General features: G+C 34.7%; 2 protein-coding genes across 3 annotated transcripts in view; one reads left to right on the forward strand and one right to left on the reverse strand.

Annotated features, from left to right (window-relative positions):
- The window catches only part of LOC129002622 (zinc finger and SCAN domain-containing protein 30-like), a 31,465-nt gene extending 25,531 nt beyond the window's left edge, over positions 1–5,934 (forward strand). For both annotated transcript variants that reach the window (XM_054430566.1, XM_054430567.1), the window contains one exon: positions 469–5,934. In XM_054430566.1, coding sequence (XP_054286541.1) covers positions 469–1,166 — 698 coding nt within the window. In that variant the 3' untranslated portion in view covers positions 1,167–5,934. The remainder of the gene's footprint in view (positions 1–468) is intronic.
- Positions 5,935–9,537: 3,603 nt separating this feature from the next.
- On the reverse strand, positions 9,538–24,110 carry LOC129002839 (ataxin-2-like protein). Its single transcript, XM_054430932.1, has 4 exons — positions 23,985–24,110; positions 16,427–18,536; positions 15,553–15,693; positions 9,538–12,292 (listed from the first exon to the last, which is right to left on the reverse strand). Exons 2-4 carry the CDS (start codon positions 18,296–18,298, stop codon positions 11,888–11,890), a joined length of 2,418 nt encoding a protein of 805 aa, XP_054286907.1. The 5' UTR covers positions 18,299–18,536; positions 23,985–24,110; the 3' UTR covers positions 9,538–11,887.
- Between the last annotated feature and the right edge of the window lie 2,823 nt (positions 24,111–26,933).

The raw sequence follows: 26,933 nt of genomic DNA on the forward strand, positions 1-26,933 counted from the left end.
TAATTTCTATACCACAAGTTCATCAAAAATTATTTAAATCTGAGCAGATTAAATGTACACACTAGAATGATGAAATAGAAGCCATTACTTACCACAACGATGTTTGAAGCTATTACTTTAGTCAAATTACTTGTTGGTGCGCTTTTTATACCTTTTTATGATAGGAAGCTATTTTAAAATATATTTATTGTGTCTATGGCAGTTGAAATTGTCCAAACCCTAAAATGCACAATACACATTATAAAAATGCTCGGTGCTTTTATCAGCCTTGACGACACGGCTGCTGGCCGAAATGATCTTAATAACACAACCCTCAAGAAGATCCCCTCGATAATAAGACTTTTCCTAATCCTACTGAGACACTTCTTAACCAGGTTCTACTGTATAACCTGTTAGTTTGCTTGCTCATCATTACTGTATTAGCAATGTCGATTCTGAGAAATAAAGCACTTAATAATGTGATTGCAGGGATGACACATGGCGTGTTTGGTCAAGGCAAGATGTTGCCTGATGTGATACAACACGGCCGCAGCGCCGGCATGCCACTCTACGTGCGTTGTCCGATCTGCCAAAAGGAGTTCAAACAGAAGTCAACGTTACTGCAACACGGCTGTATACACATAGAGTCCAGACCCTACCCTTGCGGCGAGTGCGGGAAACGGTTCCGACAACAATCGCATCTAACGCAACATCTGCGCATCCACACCAACGAGAAGCCCTACGCTTGTATATACTGTGGCCGGAACTTCCGTCAGAGGACCATCCTCAACCAGCACGTCCGGATACACACCGGCGAAAAGCCTTACAAGTGCAACCAGTGTGGGAAAGACTTCCGGCAGAAGGCCATTCTTGATCAACACACGCGAACGCACCAGGGCGACCGACCGTTTTGTTGCCCAATGCCCAACTGCCGAAGACGTTTCGCGACTGACCAGGAGGTGAAGAGGCACATCGAGAACCATATGAACCCCCACGCCAGCAAACGCAGAATGGATGTGAAGCAAAGAGCGTCCCCTAACGTTACCGTCAACACTGTGGTTAAACCGGAACTTTACTTCCCGCAGTGCTACTCAAGCGCCCCAGTCTACCAGTACGCTCCCTCCCCCCAAATGCAGGACTTTAAGCCTCCTCCCTCCTTGCCCCCCACCCCCACTGTGGTCCAATGACTAGTGGCCGAGACTGACAGTAAACCCTTCGATGCTCTTCCTTGCTGGCCCTTAGAAATCACAAATATTTAGATCTATAATTTGTTATACCATCACATAAAAGGCGCTTAAAATGCAAAAATATTTATGCCTAAATTTTGTGTAGTAATATACCCAGTTTTACAAGTAACCAGAATTCTATGAGTGAGATACAAAATTTGTGAGTTGCAGCTATTGCTTGAACAATCTTAGACTAATAGTTTAATTTTTAAATAAAACTTTAAGATTTTTATCTAAATAGTTTGGGATATTCTTTAGTACCTGTAATCAAATTACAGTACCTGTAAAACTTTAACTAGTTTCAGTATTTTTTAATAAAATGATCTGTTCTAAAAGATTAATATTAAGTTAAACACGTTTCATATAACATTAGTAAAAGAGTTGAGAAATTCACTACCAATAAGGTGACTGACACTTAGAAATACTCTCCTTAATCCCATCTCATTGTGATATTGCAACTACATACACTCAAATAATATTTTAACCATCTGCATTAAATATTTAAAATCTAGACTGATTTGAAATAGTTTAACATATGGTGCTAACAGCACTATGAGCAATATGTGAACGTGTGATATCAGAAGAACCATATTCTATTGGTAGTTCTAGGATAAGTTAGTGCCTGTGAGAAGGAAGTCGGGGTATCCAAGATTTTCACAAACGTAAATATTGTGAAGAATGTCCTCTTATATTATTAGATAAAGACGTTAAAAGACAGGGTTATTATGTAATATCGAATTAGGTTTACCTAGACACTTTTATAGCTTTAAAATACGGTATACTATTTGATTTATAAGTTCACTTTAAGTGAATCAAAATAGTTTTATCCAAGTTTGAGATACTTGCCAATATTTTAGAGTTGTTTCAGTTTTAAAATATTTTAAATTGTTTATATGTTGTTTAAAGTGTGGTGACAGTGTTTTAAAACGTGCAATATTAAGTTGTTATAGAGTTAAAGTGTGATTGTATCGTCTCTAATTTTATTAAGTTTAAAAGATACAAATTAGTTATGCTTCTTGACCTGCTATTTCATTGATTTGAATGGAAATACCTTTTTTTTACAAATCTTTATTGGTGCCACTACTATTTATTTTTGTTAAAATGTATTAATAGTGCAATCAAGTTATTTCAAATTGAATACAGTATATATATTTTTTTATTTACTTGTTAAATAAGGAAGATCCTTAATATAAGGATTCATATTGATACAAAATTAATCGCTTTGTTTAACGGAGCAAAGCGAAGCTCTTTGGGATCGGCTTCAATGCAAACTTTCTAACACAATCACTGAATATAGGCTGAACATGTCTTAGGAAAACTTACTAAGGTTGTTTCAACAAATGTTTGGAAGGTTTAAGACGAAACAATTTCAATTTTTGATAATGCCTATGATAATTTAAAAAAACAAAAAGTAGCTCAAAGTTTTTAAATTTTAACATTGGCCTTATGGGTTGCCATGATGGTTACAAAATATTGACGTAAATGTAAACTAAACAAAGAATCAGAGGATATGTTTAAAATAAAGCTAATATACGGCCTAAACACAGTACAAAGTATAAACATTCAGATGATGACCACTGATCAAACAGTACAGAGAAAATATTACACACCATTTGGAAACTACCACTTATCGTATGTACAGTATTTTACAGATTTTATCCATTTAATCTAAATAAGGTTATAAAAAATAATATTTTTCTTTTGTGATTGGGAATTATAACAACTAAGTTACATGAATTAGCAGTGAAAGTGACAGCATTGTTAAACTCGCTCCTTAATAAAGTTTTATTCAGTTGTAGGCCATGATGTTAGATTTACACTTAGTACTTACCATTCTAGGAAATCTTTGTGCAATGAACTGCCACCACACAATGTGTATATATTTTATAAAAAGACGTTATATCCCTGTAAATAATTCACAGTATTTTATTGTAAAATTTTAGACTGTTAATGTTTTATCTTAATCTTAAGTATTGTACAAAGCTCAAGAAATATTTTTACTTTAGAATGATACTGTAAGATTAGTAAGTGAAAGAGCATGTAGGTTTACGTGTTTATAAATTTGGGATTCCATGTTTGAAAAATAACTTTTTGTAGGTGATCCAATGTTTTTTTTCTTCTTCCATTGTTTGTTATGGTACATAGAAAACTATTTAATTTGGGTAAAGTTACCATTAGCTTAAATTCACATGACTGTAAAAATATATAATCTTGATTGTTTCTTAATCCACAACAGGATCTCTTAAAACCTTTACTTAAAACAAAATTTCAAAACACAAAAGTCATTAACAGTTTCAGTTTTAAAATATGCAATTTAACTAAATTTGTTGTGGAACCTCTTTCATTCTATTTTTCACATATGGAATTCCACCTATTACCATTTTTCTTGTCTCGCAATTTTAATGTACATTGAGGCGGTATAATACTCAGTTGTTATTGTGTTGTTTTAAGTTTCTCGTTCATACGTAAGTCGGCTAGTTGTTGTTAGTTCTACGTTCCCAGAGTGAGCGATTGGTAAGTTGTGATAATTTATGCAAGCCATGGTGCTCTCTTTTAAATACCCGTTAGTTTATCGGTTTGTTCTAAACAAATGTTGAATTTAAGGGTAGCTTTGACCCTTTAAACTAAGGAAGCTGAAGATTATCTAAGATTCTGATTTGAAACCATGTAAAATATACCGGAATCCACTTTTGATTTCTCTTGAACCTCACATTAGATAACAATTCTCAACGTTTCCCTCCCGTTTCGAATCCTTTGTGGCCTCGGATGGTTGGAAAGTTCACGTTTGTATGATTTTCCTACCACACCTACCTTGTTTGTTCGTAGCCTATAATCAAATGAGATACAGTTAATCTAACACTGTTGCATTTATTGTTTTTGGTGTTCCATTATTGTTCAGTATCCTACTGTTTCACAAATTTGTTACACATAATGCGTGGTATTGAATGTATTCATTCATTTTTTACCAAAATTCTGAACTATCTATTCTCGAGGTATCGCAAACAAGGAGTCCACTAAAACATCATTTTGATATCAAATTAGTTGTCATATATTCCATCACAATATGTTGTTATCTCGTAGGTTAGGTTAGGTTTGTGCCATGTTAATGTTCGTTAACTGTCAGACTGAGATTGTGATGAATCCTCACTCTGGGTAAGGTCCTGCCATATGATTGATTGCCGTGGAACCCGCTTTTGCACAAAACTAACTTTTAAACCAAACTTCCAGTAGCAATCAAAATGTGAACATTGAAATAACTAAAGTTATCGCATATTTGAGTAAAAAACTAGCTATATTGATTGTTACTGCCAGAGCCAGGAAATACTGTTGTTCACTTCATACAGATATTTATTTATGCAAAACACCTTATTTAAAAATCTTAGAACTGTTGCCATATTACAAAATGGTAATTTATTATTTTACTATTTGTGGGGAGGAAAAATGCTTTAACACTCACACACACAGTAATCAATCGCACATTTAGGATGAAATGCAAAACTCTTGCTTAGCAGACTGCAACCACCTCTCTGTTAAACACAGTTTTTAAATGGTTCGACTCAAAATAGTCCACCAGTTGTATCACCTGCGATTTATAGAATTTGTCGCACAATCTTGGCCATAAGCTTTATAAACATTCTTCTTCTTTACTTCATGTGGTAAAACATATTTTTCTCTCAACTGCAACAGCGGCGGTTCCATGGCTCGTCACCATCCTTCCATTAGTTTGTAAGCATCGAGGTTCCCTGATATTGCTTTTTAAGTGTCTCATGGATACTTTATATTTTTATAAAGTTACTAATAGGTTGTATATAAAGTAAGTTTATGTGTTTGTTTACTTAAGTCCTCAAATTGATTTAGGTTTACGATGATTTTTATACTGATATTATCTAGATTAGATTTTGATCTCGAAAGAGTTTGATTCAAAGAACGATCTTGTTTGTTGGTTGTAGGTATTCACAAATTTATTTTAATCATAAGTTTAACTAAAGAACTTTGCTATTAAAATCGGTTTTGAACTTGGTTAGGCATGTTTAGAATTTCCATGTATTAGGTATGAAAATGAAATTAGACACAACAAAGTAAACTATTAAAAAATTTTCCATGATGATCAAATAAAAAAAACTTTTTTTTAAATTTTATGTCTACAATATTTGAATAGTATTTCAAACAATACACATTTAGTTCCCTTTTGATAATTTCACTTACCATAGTTTTTAGTTATTTAGTCTTTGAGTTACCAAACCTTCAAGCAAGATGGTTTCAAACTAATTTTCCTTTTCATGTATTGTTTGTTCTAAATTCTGATGATGTACAAAAGTCCCTTTTGGGCGTACAATCACGGATCAAGCTAATCTGAAAATACAGGATAACTCTTAGGATTATTTTAGCTCATCTCAAATGCAGATATAAACACTCTTTTTTATACCAGTTATCTTGAACCTGTTCCTATGTTAATATAACTCAAGAAATCACCATTCAACATTTTTAGCGACTATAAAGTCTCTTTATTTTAAAGCTATAATTTACAGTTAAATATTTTTTAACTTAGGCCTACATGTATTTATATTTTTCAAACATAAATAAATATTAAATATTATGATGAGCTGCCAAAAATGTTGAGTTTTAAGGGCAAATTTTGCAATGCATTCAGCATAGATTGCTGCCATAGACTTGATTTATGTGAAATTCTCTTTAAATCTTGTAAGACATCCTAAAATGGTGATTAAAAATATTGACAATGATAAGTGCTTTTCTATCATGCCTGAAACAAACCCTACCTCCCTAATCAATAAATTCATTCAAACATTACATACACATAGGTTAAAATAAACGGTATCAGCATTCTGACACATACTTTCTCCCATAAGTTTGTCAACAACCTTTATCATGTGTAAGCGGTGAGAGTAAATATACGGAAATGGGATTTGTACAATTTTGTTCGGAATTTAAAGGACTATAACATACTAAATTTTTATCAAAATCGTTCGGGCCATTTTTGGGAAAATCCGATTTTTCCGGTTTTTTATGGGGTTTTATGAGAAAATCCCCATAAAAAATCTAAATTTCAAAAGAATGAAAAAACTCCTGGAGATACCATGGATTAGAACCTACATACTAAATTTCATCGAAATCGGACCACAGGTGTAATCCCTAGCTCTGTACACATCCAGACACACACACACACACAGACATCACTTCGAAAACCACTTTTTTTGGGTCCAGGGGGACCCAAAACAAATATATCCACTCAAAACTCAAATTAGAAAATTTTGACGAAAACAATACTTTTTCCATATACTATGGTATAGGGGGAGAAAGTAAAAGTGAAAACCCCACAAATGGTTTGTCTACACTTACACCAGACATAACGAAAACGGTACAGAATTGAAACTCTAAAGATATAATAAATAAATATGTAAAATTAAAAAATACACCCAACGCACTTATTTTGATTCTGATGAATAAGTACGTGCCAGAGCAACAATAGGGATGAAATTAGAAAAAAAAGATCACGTAATAAAAAAATTGCACTGTGATTAAGGATATGAGTTTGAATAAAGGTTTATGAATTAAATTAATCCCATTTACTATGACAGCTATCCGATACCAATCATTATTTTAATTTTGTTAACTAAAGCACCGTGAAAAAAAAATCTGAAATGGTTTTGCAAATAAAAGTATTAAAACGCAAACACACACCTTTATTTTAATGATCCACCATTTTGTTCTGATTGCTCGGAATAAAGTGGGTGGGAGGTGGTGTTTGATACAGTAGACTCTTGATAATTTGTAATTGGTGGGCCAGGCAAATAAATTTGTCTCGTCAAGAGTTTTGAACTACTTATCAAGAGTTGGCAAGTTATCAGGATAAAATTATAAAATTAGGAATTATAAAAGAGTTTGTTTTCCTCAGAAATACTGAAAATTTCGAATGATTCCTTAATCAAGCGGCTGCAACTTTGATGTCGTTTTTGGCAGACAAAATTCAAGTTTCACATTTGATAAATGAGGGAGTGTAGATATGAACCAAAAATAAACAGTCTTCTAGTCTAGGATACTAGGACTTTTGTGGAATTTTTTTCTTTTGCAGCATTCACTCCAAAAATGTTTCTTTTTTTAATCATAGACAACATATTGACAGAATTTGAAACCTTTTCGGTGTTTTCTCTACTGAGCATCTGTTGCTGCTGTGGAGTTTTAAGCTTGTAGCATGTCTGATGCGTCAAAATAGCAACCTCTTGATGGGACACCCTACACCCAAGTGGTGCTAAAATAAAGTAAAAAAACCTACTAGAAAACAACTCACGATTCATGGAATCTCTAAGAAAATTGTTATGTATTTTGGCACCAAGTATCTACGCTGCTTGAGAAAATACTGTTCAAGAGCCGCAGACCAGAAAAGTTTCTCTTGAATACAGCAAAGTATTATTCTGTGCATGTGTATTATTACAATCTATATTATACTTGATACAATACGGGTTTTCTCTGCAACATCCCTTTTTACTTGTCCTACTGAAGCAGGGTTTATTTGACCCGTTCCCGATCGCCCTGTCAATATTCTCTCCCCAGCTTGACAGAGCATTGTATTTACACGACCCGTGCTCTGCACTCCATCTGAGCTTGGCTTAGCGTGTCACTTCCCTTCGTTGATAAACGTCCTTATTAGCTAAAAATGTTTTTAGAAGTTTTCAAAGTGTAACGAAATGGCTCCGTGTTTATTCAAGCGGCAAGTTGTTGGAGTAGCATTAACTACATTGGCAAGTCAAAAAGTATTTTCCATCCGTAGAATGGATTCCATTTCGAAAACAAAAAAATAAAAACTTGAAGTAAAAGGGAGTGAACACGTCCTGAAATACTTAAAGGTAACTCAGACACACGGTAACTCTGTCCAAGACAGAGAGATTTGCCTAAGTGTAGAAATTCGGATTTCAAGTGCCGTTCCAAGAGGAAGTGTAAGGGACTGGTCTATCCCACCTTTCCTCCCTAAATAGGCTGGAAATCTCTCCCGACCTTCCTATCTGGTCGTGGGCCAAAATGTGACCAGGAGCATGGATTTACACCATTGGATTTGAAGACCGATCTAGGGCCGTGTGAACCGGGCTACGGGCTTTAACTGAGTTTTATAATGAAAGTGTCACTCTATAGCTTAAGATCTAGGTCAGGAAGACTTGTTAGTTTAAAGATTATATCCATTGGGGCTTCGCCCCCTCCGCCATTGATTTATTTCTAGGATGTGCTAGTTTTAGTCTTCGGTTAAAATATCCGTTTTTGATCTTCCTGAACCCAATAAAGTGGGTTTTGAAGTGATGTCTGTGTATGGAGCAGAGACCAGACAAGCTTTCTGATTTTTATGAAATTTGGTTGTAGGTACTAACGGGAATGTTGCTGGAAGTCAACAGTCCCGGGACTAATCTGTGGTATCTCCATGTGTTTTTTTTTCTTCTGGTTAATTTCTCATTAAAACCCCCATAAAATAATGGAAAAATGAAATTTTTCAAAAAATGGCCTGAACAATTTTGATTAAAATGTAATATGTTATAGTCTTTTTAACTCTATATAAAAATAAAAAAAAAACAGTACAACCCTCATTTCTGTAAAAATTACGGTTTAACATTTATTGTAACTTGTTATTTCCACATAAAAAAGAAAATAAAAAAATAGCTTGACCGATTTTGATTTAAGTTTAGTGTTTTATTTTATGGTTCTTACAATTCCAAACCCCTATGGTTCAGAATGGTACAACCCTTATGGATAAAGAGCTACTCCAAATTTTGTGATTTTACCCAATAAAACCATAATTTCCTCGGCTTGCCCATAATAAGGGGAGAAAGTATGTCAGATTACTGATACAGTGTATTTGAGATCACCGTCAAAATTTTGTTAAAGCCTTAATTTATTTTTGTCGCTTTTTACCTTTCTAGAGCCAGGTGAATCAACCAATTGTAATTGTTGCTCTATTTTAAAACTTGTTAACCAAACAGTTTTTTTATGTCCCACCATCACATCCTAGGACACTAGTCTAGCCTGGAACTGTTTTGCACATTACTTCAGACTAGTCCTAGAGGGTTGCAGCATTATCACATAGATAAAATCCATTGGTAATTGGCAGAAATGGATTTCATCTCAATAGTGCAACTTTAAACTGTTAGGCATATAGTTGTAGCCATTCCTTTACACTATTCAATACTTTTTCATTAAAATGGCGACCATACAAAGTAGGTATTTTAAGCCAAGTATGAACGGAGATGAGTGTAGGTTCCTTGATTGATATATCATGAGTTTGGTTTGGTTATTGAATGTCAAGGTAACAGGGAATAAAAAAGAAACTAACTTACAAAACAACAACTTTAAATATTTTTATTAAATGAACAGATACATGGAAAATAACAATGCTGTTCAGAACAGATATTTTAGAGTAAATCAATTTCTAACGTATTGAGACAATTTATGACAACTAAATTGTTGGTGGTTTGAAATAAAGAAAATTTAAGTAAACCATTTCAGAACCTATGGAGTTGACAAAAATGTTAATAAAAAAACATTACTATACCTTCGTAAATGTAACATTTAAGGTATATAGTTGTCGATAACAATGCAATATTGATAAATAAGAATATTGTATGTTATCGTAGTTGTTACACTTTCAGTTTAAGTATAGTAATATACAAACCACTTTTTAAAATACTAAAGCTTATTTAAATGGTAATATTAAATAGAAAAAGAGTATTTCACTCTTTGAAAGCTGTAAAAAAATAAAGCAAAACTCATATTTTAGAACTCTAACCATCATATTACACTTTGAAGTTTAAATAGTTTTTATGATACTGGAAAAGTAAAAGGACACGGAAACTTCTAAAAATATATTCCCGTCGATAGCTTAGAGAGAAAAAATTCTAAATAAAAGAGCATGAATAGCTATCGATGAATTGTCGTTAACGAATAAATATTGACATTAAATAGTAACAGACCAGGGTTTGGACCATTTGCTTACAAAACATAAAAAATTGCCAATTAATAGAAAAATTAATTTCAAAAAAATAGTCATGTATATATTCACTGATACAGTACATTGTAATGTTTGGTAGTAAAACAATAAACACAACTATTAATTATTAAGGTATTTAAAAATACAAGACCAATTCACTGAGACAAACTTAAATTATACTAAACATGACGTATAACCTCAATAACAAGAGCTTTTTTAGCAGAGGTTTGTGTTGGCTACTTTTAATTGTTCTAATGAAAGTGTAACAACTTCATGAGAAAACTCATTGAGTCGCAAAGATGATTTCACATTTACCTCGAGAAAACTTGGTTTTTCCTCATAAGAATATCAATCTTATCTTTATACGACTCCGAGAAATGTATAGTCAAACTTTTACCTTTCGTTAGTATGTATCCGTTTCTAAATACATATTACGAAAATAACAAACCGTTTGAATGGATATAACATTCTCTTTTGCCTATATTAGCTATAGTAAATAATATTGTATGGTTCCCTAATGAAACATACTTGGTATAACTAAAAATCTAGTTTTTATTTCAAGGAGATGGGATTGGGTAATGGCTTTAGAACGAAAGTTTGGGTGAAATCTCTTATATTTTCATAACTGGGAGCTATGCTTACTAAATCAGCATTTAACAGCACTAAAACAATTTGGACACGGGAAGTAATTTTAAATGTAATAATAAATGTTGGTGTCATGATAATAACGTTTTATGCTCAACAATTTGATAGTGGCAAATATTTTATTGTGAGCATATGACACTTTTACAATATAAGAGACTTAGGTACCTAATGAAATATATGAATAGTAGCAAAAAAATATCAATTAGGCACCAGCAAAAATTAAACATTATTATTAACTGAATAAATGTTGTTGTTTTGCTTTAAGGTGTTAGGGTAGAAGGAAACAATTTTGATTGATTTTAAGACTGGAATAAAACTTGTTTAGCTTCCTACAGTCTAAAATCAGAAAATAAACCAATGTTGTTTTGCTGGATAACCGACAGTACTATATGTCGTATTTACTCAATTATTGCATGGCGTTGGCATTTTGAAAAACACAGATGTTTAAATGATTGTCAAGTTAACAATAAGACATGGAACAAACGACACATTATAAAGTATATATTTTTGTTTAGCTTTATTGCTTCTTCGGAAAAGAACAGAATTACAAGGGGTTCACCAAGCTTGTAAAAATAACTACACAAAAAATAATTATTAATGTGTGGTGGAATTTCATTTTTTTTATTAATAAATATATCGATGTTTAAGTTGAAATTTTAAAATGATGCTTAGTCTCAAAAAATATTATTCAAAGTAGGCCTTTTAAATTTATGCAATCCACTAAATAATTAAATTTTCAGCCAAAAACTTTTGACTTTGAAATATAGGAATTCAGTTGCAACATTCCAACGGATTATTGGAGGCTAGAAAACTGGTGTTGATAATTATTCATTTCACAAACAGACAACAAGCGTTGTTTGGAAGCAGACGGTCAGGTCATATGAACCAACTATCAGACTTCACAAACGGGCCTACTTACAAATTTAGTCGGAATAATATTTTTCCCCAGTTGTCTCTCTGAATCCGAGAGAAGTTAAGCCATGCGTACGTCGTCGTAATTTAGAAACGCCAGCATTTACCTACGAGTATTGACTATCGGCGGGAGAGGTGATCATTGGTTCATGGCGGGTTGGTGGTTGACGATGACCTGGATGTGAGGCGGCTGCTGCTGGTTGTCGACGGAGGGGGGATGCTGATGATGATGGTGTATGTACTGTTGGGCCATCATGTGTGGGCCATTGGGAGCAGGCTGGGCAGGCAGACACATGATGGGGTACGCGTGTGTGGGAGGACCGTTGGGCGGGGGTGGCAGAGGCTGGGGGTAGTTGCTGGCTGGAGAGGGTGGCGGAGCTGTGTTGGGGGTGGGGTGAGTGTGAGTGTGCAGGTGGTGGGGATGTGGAGGCATGGCTCCTGCGGGGCTCATGTACTGCAACTGTGGCACGTTGCCTTGCTGTGTCGGACTCTCGTGGTGATAGTTGATGGCCGAAGTGGGCACCAAAGGCACTATTCCGCCACCCTAGAACACACAAAACCATGAAACCTGTCAGGTCCATTGGCAGCTGGTAGCATTGACTGTGAATTAGTGCAAGTAGATTTCTTGTCTTACTGCAACATCTGAAGCTTGTTTAATGACATTTGAGTGTTTTATGTTGATTAATTGTTTTTCTTTAATTTTAGGGTACCTAAGATTTATACAATTTGTTGTGCTTTTTTTTGTTTATAGTATAGAAAAAGCAATGGTTTACATACTGATGTTATAAAATAAATTTTAAAATGTTCAAACAGGTACGGTACCTAGGAAAAAATTGTAAAACAAAATCATCCTCTTAAGGTACCAAAAACAAAACTAACCAAAAATATTTTTAGCTAAGGAGTGCATAGGGATGAACCATTTACAAGGGAGTGTGTTTAAACTAAGCTAGTAGGGAGCTCACGTTATCTGAAGGTCACAAGACACATCCTTGAAAAATCTGTTGGTTTTTCAACATTCTATGTTGTACCTATGAACAACACCCAACAACACAAAATCATCATCAGACCCAATACCTAAATCAATCACCACTTAGTGGAGGATCCAGAGGGGGGGGGGGCGAAGGGGGCAACCCCCCCCCCCCTCGGGCATATATTTTTTGTACATCCTTTAATGTCAAAATTTTGCTCGGCAAAGACGATGATAATGTTCCGTAACCGCGGGAGTCATTCAGGGTTTTGCTGTCACCTGGAGAGACGACAATGTCCACACGACCGCGGGAAAATATTTTGCCGTGTTCGTGGAAGACGATGCTGATGTTCTGTTGGGGGGTTATTTGGTGATTTGCTATGACTGTGGAAGAAAATGAAGTTGTCTAAACAGCCGTAGAAAATGATAAAAATGTTGGCGTGATTGTGGAAGACGATTATGACGTTTCCGTGACTGTGGAAACCGTTAATATTGTCTTCATGGCCGAGGGAGATGATCAGAATTTAGTCTTAATTTACCGTCTTGTGAGTCAACAGTATAAGTTTAAATATAAAATATAATTAAACAAGTGTTATTAAACACATTTTTGTATTTTCAGGTAATTTAATAACATGTGTGATGCTGATCAAGAAGTTATAAATAAATGTAGTTTAGCGCCTTCATAAGAGCCGCGAGGACAGTTAATGCAGCCTGCATGACGATGAACAAGATGTTTCCATTAATGACTAGTACGACTATCTCTCATAAGATCTCAACTGGAATTGAATTCAAACATCTGTTGATTAAAATTTTAATGAATAGTTCTTCTCATGTTGTATCATATCTTTAAATCACGTTCCCATAACACATAGTAAAGTTTTTTTTTAATTTTAAAACTTTTTTTTCAAATAGCAAATTAGCTCAGAATTTTTAAAACTTATAATTTTTAACAACTCGCACAACTACGCACGTCACACAGACCACTGAGGTCTATGTGTACACTCATTTCCATTTAGATCAATTTTACAACCCGAAGCAAATATATTTCAATTAGTATTTAAGTTTATCCATATATAAATCCCAAAGTATCCATGAACTTTTGAGAAAACTAAAGTCACCACCCCATAAACCATACAATTCAAATGTTCGCCATGACGAGAAACCTTGTGCAAAACTATCCATTATTTAATAAATTGCCCTTTACAGGTCGTAATTCCTTTCTAAAGGGAACTTTCCATATAAGTTACCTAATGTTAAAAATACCTTGTGTATGTTACTCTTTACAATTTATTACCTTACTAGCAGAGTACCCGTCCTTTGTACGGGGTTGGCATATAAATATAAGTATAAAAGGTTTATTGCAGTTATGCTCATCAGCTTTCTGTTTGTAATGGGGAAGGACACAGTTTGATAACTCATTTGCTTCTCTAAATTTAAGGTACTATAGTATTACACATCTACCATAGCCATAATGTTCTACAAAAAAAAAAAAAAAAAATTATAAAAAATTCGCAAAATATCACAAATTATTCATGAAATTAAAAACATAAACATAACTGTAATCAATCCTTCTTTGACAGTTCTCATTGTGTATCACAGTTTCTTGTTTCTGATTAGTTCAAATCATATTAGGCCTAGCTGTTTTTATAAATGCAAAAAAAAAATAGTGCTGCACCCAGTTGGTAAATCTTATAGCTGTTTTATGCTTTTGCATATCATAGAACAAACTTTTTTATTTGAAACAGCTAACTAAATTCTTTTATTCCCTTTAAAACCCTTTGTTGCCCAACCACTGAAAAAATTTAAAAAATAAGAAAATATTTGGTGGAAGATGTTTTTATGGATCAAATTAAGTTATTAAATATCTCCATCCGGTTACTTGTAACAATTAGGGGGAAAAAATGTTGTTTGGGACTTGAGGGTCCCGTTGGGGGACTTAAGAGTCCCGTCAGTCGACAAAGGGATAAGTACCTTATGGAGTCCAGGATGTGCTGCAGCCTGGTGGACTAAGTTAGAACTACAATGAAATTATGAAACTGTTGCTAGGCAACAGCTTCAACCAATAGTAACCCTAGAATGGCCTCATTGGCAGCTGTTATGAAAAAGCAATGCTGGGACTTAAAGAGTCCCGTTGGTCGACAGAGGGTTAAATATGAATACTCATAAGGTTAACATGAGGAACTACAGAGCCACTGGGGCGGAGCCCGAAAGGATTTTTGAGATAAGAAATATGCCTAGGCCTATATGTTAATCGGGAATGTAAGCTATCATTGTGCCAAATTTCTGCCCAATCCGTCCAGTAGTTGCACAATTGAACTTCAAACAAACAAACGCACAAACTTTCACATTTATAATATTATTAGTAAGATTAAAATCAGGTGTGATTATTTGTTTGTATTACTGTATTCTGTTTTGTTTATTTCAGCTTAACTTAACCAATCAATAGTTTTATTAATACTTATGAAGTCAAACGGGTTGAAACCCGTGGGTCAGCTAGTAACTATTATATCTTTTTTTTTTAATTTAACGTGTGTAAATAAATACAAATAAAAAATATTGAGGCCCCATTTGAATGAATATTACGTGAGGCCTACCTTAATTTTTCGTAAACAATTTATTTTATGCTTCTAGACAACTATCTTTGTATTTTATTTGTTAAAAAATTGTTATTTTGTTTGTATAGGTCTCAGGCCTACTTATTGTGGAAATAAAACTCATTTCATTTGAGTGTATACCTAACATCTTAGTGGATTCCCACTTGTTTTCCCCCAAAAGATGATATGATACAGTCCTTATTTGTATAGTTTCAAATCTTATTTCAATGACATTAGGCCTACCTGCTGTGCCATCATATGCATCATCATCTGTTGGTAAGACTGAGGGGCGAGGTGACGCGGCGCCGTGTAAGGCACAGTGAAGTGCGCTCCCATTGGCACCGGCGCAAGCAGAGGCTGACCTGTGGCTGCAGCGACCTGCATCTGCAACACAATGTTAAATCTGTCACAATATTTCACAAGGTGAAATGGAAATAATACCAATACTTTCTTACTAATCCATCCTTTCAGAGATTATTGCAGGAATTGAGTAGGCCTATTATCTTGATGAATGGAAAAAAACATGCCATTCCCAATTTAAGGTTATTGCCAGCTTCATAATAAATATCAACGAGGGTCGGTTTGAGCCACCAGCAGTGAGCTGAGATAATTACTGATTTCTGTTGAATAAGCCTAATTTTTAACGTTACAAATTAAACAAAAATTACAACTTTTTGTCAACGGTGTCTTTTATTCTTGGTCTTTGAAGTGATAGTGTGAAATGGCATACTCAGGAAACATTTCTAGAAGAATATACAAACAAAACTAGAACATTTCTTAATAAAACAGTTTACTAAGACTGGATTAAAAATAGTACAATTGATCTACATAGTAGATGTTAGGCTTTTGCATGAATAAATATGTGTTACGAAACCTTATTAACATGCACTTATATTGCAGCCTAAATTTATTATCGTCTCATTTTACTTTAAATCCTGTGGAGAAAAACACTTTTTAGTAATGATTTTGGCTATCTAAAAATTTGTTCCCACCATTTATCTCAGTTGAGAGAGGTTCTACTGTGGGTTAGAACAGAAAATATATTAAAAACTAAATCCCAGCCAAAATATTATTGAGCTATTTTACACTATTTGAATAAAGCAATGAGTGTGTTTACCTGCGAGAGGTCTGGCCTGTGAGAAACTGGCATCACCTTCCTGTAGCGATGGCCTTGATTGGGAGTGGCAGCTGTGAAAGTCGGTTGGTTTGTGACTACGTAGGTTGCTGGAACCATCACATTCGGAAGTGCGGGACTAGGGCCATAGTTGGGAGTCTGCGGAGTGTGTGGTCTAGAAGGAGTAGGAGTACTTGGTGAGCGAGGTGTAAACGGTTTGAACTCTTTAGCGTTGGGATTCAAAGTGGACTTCTTCAGAGTTGAGGAAACTTTATCTACTTCGTTACCGTGTTGGTCTTTACCCTCAGACTGTTGATCCGGATCGTTCATCCCCATGTGCATTTTATTGTCTTCCGAACTCACTTCAGCGAGTTTAAAGTCACTCCCGAATTTCTTCAACTCGGAAATTGTGTCCTCTCTAGGCCTTGGTGGTTTCCTGTGACTTGGAGGGGGAGGTTGCTGCTGCTGGGCCTCTACTATCGGGCTCTTACGTTGTTCTACAGGCTGTTGCATCATGGGGGGCTGGGACATGGCAAATGGCGGGGGATGACAGAGCACCTGAGGAGAGTTAGGTGGCAGGGGGTGTTCTACTATCGGCTGGTGTGGCATTGGAGGAGGACCTTGTGGCCTGATGTGAGGGCTGTGAGACATGGGTAGCGGAGGTTTGGAGTCAGAGGGTGTGGTAGCCGGGCTACTTCTCATCACTTCTGACTCTCCATTAGTCTGATACCTAGGGCCGATGTTACTATCTTGTGGATATCCCCTTCCAGTCCTTAAGCCGGGGGGAGGTTTTTGCGATTTAGAAAGTTGTTGATCCATCTGTCTACCCAATCTTTCACGCTGAGGTAAAGGCTGCTGGTTTGTGGAGTAAGATACGGGGGACGGCACTGTGGTAACAGGTGATTGTGCCATGGGTTTGTTGGGTGGAGGTTGGCGCATGGATGGTGCAGGCTGGGGAGGGGGTTGTTGCTGGAATGGTGGAGGGTTGTGTTGGGATAATGGTGACTTAGGCAATGATGAGTGAGTCTGGGGCTTCACCGGGGGCTGAGAAGAGGCGGGCTGTGAGGGAGGATTGTTTCGAACAAACTTTCCAGCTTGCTGGTGTTTCCTCTTGGCAGGAGGCATGTACGGTTTGCTTGCGTCACTGCTAGAGTCTCCTGGCCTTTGCACAGAAGCAAACCTTTCCTCTTCATCTCCATTTTCTAGGTCCATCCTCGCTTTGTAAGTGGGATTACTTTCTATTTCATTAGCAATTTGGGCAGCTTTAGCTTCCGCTTCCTTAAACTCTTTGGTGTCCTGTTTTTGTAAAGGTACAGTGTAACCTTGTAAGGAATGGTCAAATGTAGATGTCACTCCGTAGGCTTGCTCGTTCTTTTTAAACATGTCTTGAACATCCCATCCGTTGACAGCTGCTCCATTTAAGTCAAATTCATCACCATTACTAGTCGATTCTTCCCACGGTTCAAGCTCTTTTTCACCGAGTTGCCCATTGAACTTACTGATAGCAGTATCTGTTTGAAAAGTGTCTCTTGTGGCGTATTCAAGATCAATGTTTTTTGCATCCATAGTGACAATATCATTAGGTTTGAATATTATAACATCTAGGACAGTATCTACATCGATTTGAGAAGGATCATTTGAGGTTACTTTGTGCGCCATTTCTAATACCACTTCAAAATTAGTGGAAAATGTTCTGAAAATCCCCTCATAAACTGATCCACTCTGTGTTTCTATCTGTACTGTGTTCCCCACAAGTGACGTGGCTGTATGCATGAACGGGGAGTTGTTATACACTCCTTTGGCTACAATGCTGTTTCGTTCGGGCCCCCTGGTGCGGGTGGCACGCCCGGTGTTGGACCGATTTTGCTTCGTCATTTTACCCTCCCTTGATTTGCCGGAATGGGCACCCTCCACTTTTACTACAGGGACCGGAATTTTGGTAAATTAAACTTCCTTTGAATCTTAAACACTTGAGTTCACCAACCAGTGAAGTTTCCAACAGATCACAATACACAACTTGAAAAATAGAGACCTATACACATTCTATTCTTCTGAAGCTTGCCTAGTGACTCCTACGAGCATAAAATGGAGTCAAATGGAGTAAGTCTTCTGTCTGAAACAGAAAAAAATTTAATTGCTAAAATGAATGGATTAACTTGTAAGGGTTTTCACAATTAAGGGATCGAAGCGCTAAAGCTCTCAACAAAAAACACATGATGATATTGTTGGTTTCATGGTAGTAAGTTAATAAGTATAAAATATTATGAGCATCGGTAATTTTAACACTTATTAATTTTTGGTCCAGGAATTATAATACGGTAGATTTTTTTTACTATTCTATTTATTTAGAATAGGTACACTCAAACATTATGGATATTATGAAATATTTAGCCCTTCACTTTAGGTAAGCTATAGTTGTACTGGCCATGTTGTTGGTGTAAATAAGTTAGGGTGAAATTAAAAATAGTATAAATCCTGCTGGTAATCCTTCAAATGTTATCAAGCAACTAGTTTTGACAAAAGCTGTCATCTTCAGGCTGTACAAGAACACATGCCTAATGTGGTCATCTTCTGAAGTACAAAATTTTTTTTAGGAAATAGTAGGTACGCCTACATATAAATAAAAAACACAAGTCACGTTAAAATCATGTTCCCTTGTCTTATTGTTTATAGTTAGTCCTGTATCAGATTCATGTTTGGCCTAAGGCGATATGACCACGTAACTCCCTATTTCAACCTGCTTTCATTGATGCAGTTTAATGAACTTCGGGAATTTCACACCCTCCGTCTTCTACACTCCAATATCAATAGTAAAATTCCCAATTATTTATCAGACAACTTCCATTTTATTTCTGACATCAGCACCCGTGCCACTCGTAGAGGCTCTCACCTTTTATCTACACCAATTCACGGGTCAACAGTTTTTAACAAATCCTTCTTGGTATCTGCAATTCGAATGTGGAATTCTCTTCCTGACCATATCAAATCCATAGGAAACCGTGTGAGGTTTGGGGCAGAGCTATTATATTGAGCAGCAGGCGTGAGTGAGTCTCTGGCGCTGGTGTGAGGGGTTGTTGGCGGCTTGTGTGAATGGGATTTTTTTAGGATTACTAAACTTAATTTCTTCATGTTTACTCATTAAATGTATTACTTTAGATTATTTAAATTTACTTATATAAGTGAATAAGTTTTTATTTATTTATGTATTAAGTTAGAGGTTAAGTGGTACAGAGGACTCGCAAGTCCTAACTTTGCCTCTTAAATAAAGCTAGGCCTACATTTTTTCATTTCATTTCATTATTTGTGATTTCATTTAAATGTACTTTTTCGCTTAAAAAAATTGAAATAGGCCTAAGCTATCTACAATCAAAAAGTGATCTTTTAACTGTGCAATTGATGCGAAAACTGGTTGCTTGATGAAATTGCAACGATTACAATTGGTTTGAACTTGATCTGCCTACTTGATCTGTTAATTGGTATCAGAATTCCTAATTGCTAAAAACATTTTAAGGAACAGCCTACAACGCTATTGTCAACTCCCAAAGTTTTTGAAATAGGTACCGGTATGTATTAATTGTCAGAAATTTTCCACAAGCCAGACCACTGAAAGTTTTTTTTTTTTCAAATTAGTTCTGCATATAGCATTTTCCCCCATCTTTTATGAGAAACCCATCGAGATAGCTTAAGTTTTGCAAATCAACATAGATTTTGCTAAAGAAACATGTAAAGGTTATAGATTCTGTTCTTACTATTAGCCTACTGACTTATGAAAAAATGAGTTGATTTAGAACTTAATTACAATGAAACTACGCTAAGTCAGACCAGCCAGGAGCGCCACCGATCTGTCAAAGCGAAAATCGATGTTAGCCAAAGAAAGAGCAGAAAAAAACAAAAACTTAAGTATTGTTATCCTAGGCCTACTACAATTATTTCCCTAATTAGGCTACAAATAAAAAAATAAAAACCAATTAACACATATTTTACAAAATGACTTGCTACCTTAAGTCAGGCATTTAAACTTACAAAAACACTTAAATAGGCTTTAGAAGCTTTAAGTCTAAAAAAAAAAACTAGATTTACTCAAAAATATGATCACAGCTTGCACTCGCATATGATTGTAGATGCACTCGTACAAAGCAATAAACCTAAGTAGGGTATTAACATATTTGATAGGTACTAGATAACTTAGGCCTAGGCTTCTTTGTGTTCATTTAGCCTATTCAAAACTGGTCTGGGTAGTCCTGATCCAGAGATTCGACATAACGAGGTCATTCTGTAGTTATGTATGAATTTATGAATGGTGAGGTAAGTAAGGCTTACGATAATGTTAAATGGAATATGCCTACTAGGCTAGGTGTAAGTCTATAAACAGGTCTATAGGAACAAGCTCAAAGAGGTACACGATTTATATACATACTACACTGGATGACAATTTAAGTTAGGTACTTCCGAGCAAAACTTAATTTATCTTGAAAACTTTACGAAATTGTGGCACACTCTAACGCTGATGGGTAGGCGAGTGGCAACTCTAGGGCAGAAGTGGAGGGTATTTACTCATAGGAGGTATAGAAGAGGCTACGATGACAGCTGTGGGCTTCTTATTAGCTGAGGGAACGCCATTACCGTAACAAAACGATCGGTAGCCATCGGCCTCGGTGGTCTATTGGTTAGCGTGCCGGGCTGATATACTGTAGGTCCCGGGTTCGAATCCCGCTGGTAACATTAACTTTTTGTCCAAGATTTTTTTATTATCAGCAAGTTTGGTTGGTTTGGTTCGGTTATTACAGTTTAATTTTATTATTAAGTCATTATAAAATTTTAATTGAGCAAATTCTAGTTTTATTTAATAAACAGAATTATTTTTCCGATTACTAAACTTTTGTTATATTATTTCTTTATCAGCAAGTTTGGTTAGTTCGGTTAGGTTATGATAGTTTAATTTTATAATTAAAAAATAATAAAATTAAATTTGAGACATTTATAATTTTATTTTATTAACAGAACTATTTTTGCGATTAGTAAACCTTCATTGCCAAAGTTATCTCTACTACAGCGCTGTTCACGGAGGAATTTTGAACTAAATGCCTCATTCGTACCTCCCCTAAGTCAGACCCGAAGTGGAGGTACATTATTTAACAAAAACACAATAAGCTTAGGAATACTTTCCTGTTTAAACTTGTACAAAATTACATGCTAAAGGAACCCGAAGATAAACGTTGGCTAAGTTATACCTTAGCCTACAAAACCTTTGAGTACCGGTACCGTACCGTACCACATACTTAAGATAATAAAAAAAGGAAGCAATGGAACATATAATAAATTGTCTTGTTCTTAACCCTAGATCTGGCGGCGTCGTCTGCTAGCCGTGCACCTGTGAGAAGGCAGAGGTTTTGGTCAACTTTGGTAGTGGCCTCATTAAACTGTTAATAACTCTGTTATATTGAATGGAAAACACAATAAATTATATATATTCTGATTCAGCTCAAAACAATGAACAATTTAGTGAAAGTTATTTATTTTTTTACTCATAGTTGTCATAGTAACAAAGAGATAAGTTTTTTTTTTTTTTTTACTTTGAAAAATAAAATTTGAAATTTTATTGATTATAAGAAGTTTTACAATTTTTTTTTCTTATAAAGATATATTGGAAAAAGTTTGGCAGTTTAGTACTCTACATAGTAATATAAAGACTTTTGGAATAATTGTAAAAGGATTAGTAAAAAGTCAATAAATCTTTCAAAATGTGTTTTCACAAAAAAAACGCAAATAAAATTTTGAGTGATGTCAAAAATAGTAATAAATTCCAAGAGTCAATAAAAGTTGCATGTTTATACTCAAAAACCATAGGGCTTTCAATAAATATTTGTATTTTACTGATTATTGCAACTGAAAAAATTAAAAAACTCAAAATATAAACAACTTCTACATTTTTTATGAAAAATGTATAACATATTCGCATGAATGAAATGATTATAAAATCTTCAATACCTCATATATGAAATTCTGAGATATAAATTTTGTTACTAATTTTATGTACTTTTAGAATATATATAAGGTTTTTTGCTAAACCTAAGTAATAAGTCTCCTATAACTTAGAGTGTTTTGTAGAAAGTCGCAACCGAAAAATTCATTTTCGAAAAAAGTGACAAGTCATTACAAAGTGATATGGTGAAAAAAAACAAGTCATAAACTGGGTTGAAAAACATTGAAATATATATTTTATGACTAAATATGATTATTACAAATATTTACAAAGTAAGCCTACATTGTATTTGGCATACAAAATTAAAATCGGCTAAGCCTACGCAAAAAATTGGCTGCCAACCAAAAAATGAAATAGCCTTGGCCTAAATTAGAAATAAACTTATAATGAAGAAAGTATATTTACAAGCATGGTTATAGGCTATAAACTGTACAAACAAAAAAGAAATAGGCCTAAATTATAAAAAAACTTTATTAATAAGTCGCCTAAAGAGTTTTGTACTGCACTGTCACAGCACTATAAAAAATCACCTGTTTTCAAAATTTCCCACACGCGTATATAGAAACGCCCGTAGATGTTTTATATATGAAAAATAAAGCCCGTAATCTCATCTTCACAACAGTATAGGTTGTTAGTAATTTATTCCATCATAACACAACGAAATATGTGTTTGAGTGTGCCAATGACAAATTCGGCTCAATGAGCCTCTGCCATCTCACACTACACTTGCCAAATTCGGCTCATTGAGCCTCTTGCCAGATGTAGGGTTAACGATATTTCTTAGTTCAAATGAAACTTTGTCATGGAGATGCTGAAACTTACGTTATTTAGGCCTACCCATAAAAACGGTCTTAATTAGATCTTATCCGGGTTAACTTACATAAACTTAGGCCAAATTACAATTTTCACCAAAGTTAAGTTGCTCCACAGTTAGCCTACCTAGTGGCATTTTGTGTTTACTTAGGGAGATTAACTAAGTAGTTAAAAATAGGAATTCTGAATATTTAAAAATATCAATTTTTAAGTATTAGCCTAACTGAGATTGTGTTTCAAGTTTTACAGAACTCAAATTAAGATAGCAACTTTTTTTATCTAAGTTGTTCCCTACTGTGTAGGCTTGAACTCAATATTATGATAAGCCAAGAAACCCACACAGCCATCTAAGTTACTGTCTCCATAAGTACCTAATCAAAAACATAATTTACATATTGTCATAGATAAATTAAATCAGAGTTCACCATTGGAATCTTAATAACTCTTCTGTTGACTCAAGTCAACTAGGGTCCTATTTATTCCTACCAACTTAAATGGAAATTCTGGAATCATGCATAGGATCAATTTAACCAGCGACAGGAGTAAGGGTAATTTCAAAAGTTATTTGTTTTACATTACTTGTCACCTCTATCTAATCAAGAAGAAATAAAACAACATTAAACAATTGCAACCTTGGACCTACTGCAGTTTGCATTCTTAGCCCAATCCCCAGTAGAGAGCTGATAAGTTAGCATTCCTTGAACTGGGACCGACTGCTATTGTGTGATTTTCTTATTGGAACGATTAGATAGATAAAATAATTACCTATTAAGACAAACTCGTTGTTTTGTAATTAATATACTTTGTTAAATTGTAGTTGAAATATACTATACACTCACTTAACCTTAACGATTCAACAGAAACACAAGTTTCACACAAGATGGCTATGGCTATTCGCCACCACCAAAAAAATTTCCCTCCAAGAACATACTTATCATCAGCTGAGATTATATACATATAATTATCGCTGATTGTCCTGGTTTAAAGTCGGGAAGAATAATTAACAAAACCAAATGGGGTAAAATTATTACAAATTGATGAACTTTTTAAAATCATCAAAACTAATAAACTGAATAGTGAACATTTAAAAATCACTCACTCAAAAATTCAATGATCCCAAAATAACTCAACAAAATGAGATTTGTGGATACAGAATGACAAGATTATTAACATGGTATACTAGAATAAGAAGTTATCATAGAAATCGTCGTCATAGTTGATAAAACCATAAAACATACTCCCTTGGTTAGTCTATAGCCTATGCTAAAACACTCCAGTAGATTTGTCACCTTAAATGGATCAGCTGAAAACAATTTTATTGTTATTGTTAGTCCCATCTCCCATCACCCGTCCGATGCCGTTAGGATCGTGCTTTTGTTTGCAGTTTTTTTCTATTATTAAAATTATTCAAAAAACACCTTAAACCAAAATAGCTACTTCCCTATAGGGAAATTCGCTAAAAAGTTTGAATCATAATTCGTCCACTAGTTATATGGCGAAACAATAAAGCACAAATCATTAAATTAACCCTAAAATAATAGAAACACGATTTCGTCGACACTAGTGCCCAGTGTCACCAACATGAAATAGACACGAAAACGAGCTTTAAATTTTTCGATGGGATGAGAAGTCTACTTGTGTTGGTTTGTTTATAGATAAAACAAACTCCCTTATGAGTATAATTTTATCATAGAGTAAACATATAATGTTTTATCCATGGTTAGTCGATGATATTATTTAACCATTCAACGATCCTAGCGATTTAACATATTCACAATTGAATGCATTTGCTTTTATCATTCTTTGGTCTTTGGTATAGAATGAAGTTCATTGATCTCATCATGGAAGCACGTCTTCTTCTCGGTTTCAGGAGGAAATAACAGCGGGAGGATTTGAATCGCTTAAGTTTACAAGTGTTCTGTTGTACGTCCTATATTAAGTAATAAAATTAAGGTAACTATTAAGTAATATTAAGTAAATTAAAGCTAAAGTTATTAAGTTAATTAAATTAAAATTAATAAAATAATAATATTTAGGTAAATTAATCATATTAAATTAATTGTCTTCAATTCTTCAACTTGTATCGGGTTTTTACTTTCTCCCGCTATACCCCCCTATATCCCCCTATAGTATACGGAGAAAATATTGTTTCCGTCAAAATTTTCGAGTTTGAGTTTTGAGTGGATATATCCGTTTTAGGGACCTAAAAAAAGGTCTTCAAAGTGATATCTGTGTGTGTGTGGATGTGTACAGAGATGTGACAGACCACACCTGTGGTCCGATTTTAAAGAATTTGGTATGTATAGGTTCTAATCAATTGTATCTCCAGGCGTTTTTACACTTTTTTGAAATTTTGATTTTTAATGGTGAGTTTCCCATAAAAACCCATAAAATAACGGAAAAAATTGGATTTTCTCAAAAACAACCCGAACGATTTTGATAAAACTTTAGTATTTTATAGTCCTTTAGATTCTGAACAAAATGGTATAAATCCCATTGCTGTAAAAATTACGGTTTAAAAGTTATTGTAACTTATGTTATTTCCCCATTACAACCCCATAAAATAACAAAAATCAAATTTTTGAAAAATTGCCGGTTTTGATTATAATGAGTATGTTATGGTCATTAGTTCTAAACAGTATAGTGGAACCCACCATTGCTGTAAAATTTATGGTTTAAAAGTTATTGTGACTTTTGTGATTGTTCCTATAAAATATCATAGGTACCTACCCATGATAAAGGTTGTTGACAAGCTAATGGAAGAATTTTGTTTTAAAAGTATTTATTAAACTTACTTTTAGGTCTGGTCCAAACCAGACTTACCTCAAATTTCTGTCATCTGCAATATCATCAATTTTGGACAGTTGTGGGGGTTTCAAGCAAGGCCTAGCCTTTACACTCTCCTATAAATGATACTTGGCATGCAATACCGAATAATGATTGATGTAGGTTTCATAACTACAATATCATCTAGGATTTAGGAAACAACTGATTAAATTGCATTTACACTCCTAACATAATATGAATGGGGTGTAAAAACTGTATTTGTCATTTTGCCATTTACAGTTGGCAAACAGGTTCAATGTATAGCTCCAGCTTTGTAATTATTATATTAACAATTAATTCATAGTTAACTTAACTGGCACATACATCATAGCACAGAAAACGTACTACTATAACCCAGAATGCCAACCGCATGGTAAAAAGCATTAAGTGTTTTGAGAGAGCTTTGCCTGTCAATCCGTAGGCAGCGCCACCAGCGTTGCCATGCAATAGCATAGTACGTAGTACGTTTTCTGTGATCATAGTCTTCTCTATTACAAGGCCGCAGGGAGGGAAAATGGCAATGCTGCAGTCCCGCTCCCGGCCTACTTAGACAGCTAGATCTAGTTCATTGAGCATCAGAGCAATGCTGTTTACACCTTTGTTTTTATTGTTACTTTTGCGAGTTGGTTAAAAATTGTAACAAAATATGATTAATATAGAAATTTTAGGTGTAATGCAGTTTTTAAGCCTCTTACATTTTGAAGTACATCACCTATAAATTAATTACAGAGCGAGTGCAGAACTGTATTCAGATAATTATTATGTCTGTAGGCCAATAGGTGCTTAACACTTATTTTAAGGTGTCGTAGACACTGCAAGTTTAAATTTAAAAATTAATTGTTATGCACAGTAAGGGGGGGGGGGGCAGAAATGGCCACAAAATTGTTT

Source organism: Macrosteles quadrilineatus, unplaced genomic scaffold, assembly GCF_028750875.1.
Source record: "Macrosteles quadrilineatus isolate MER2022 unplaced genomic scaffold, UCM_ALF_1.0 Scaffold_9__3_contigs__length_116548681, whole genome shotgun sequence".
Lineage (NCBI taxonomy): Eukaryota > Metazoa > Arthropoda > Insecta > Hemiptera > Cicadellidae > Macrosteles > Macrosteles quadrilineatus.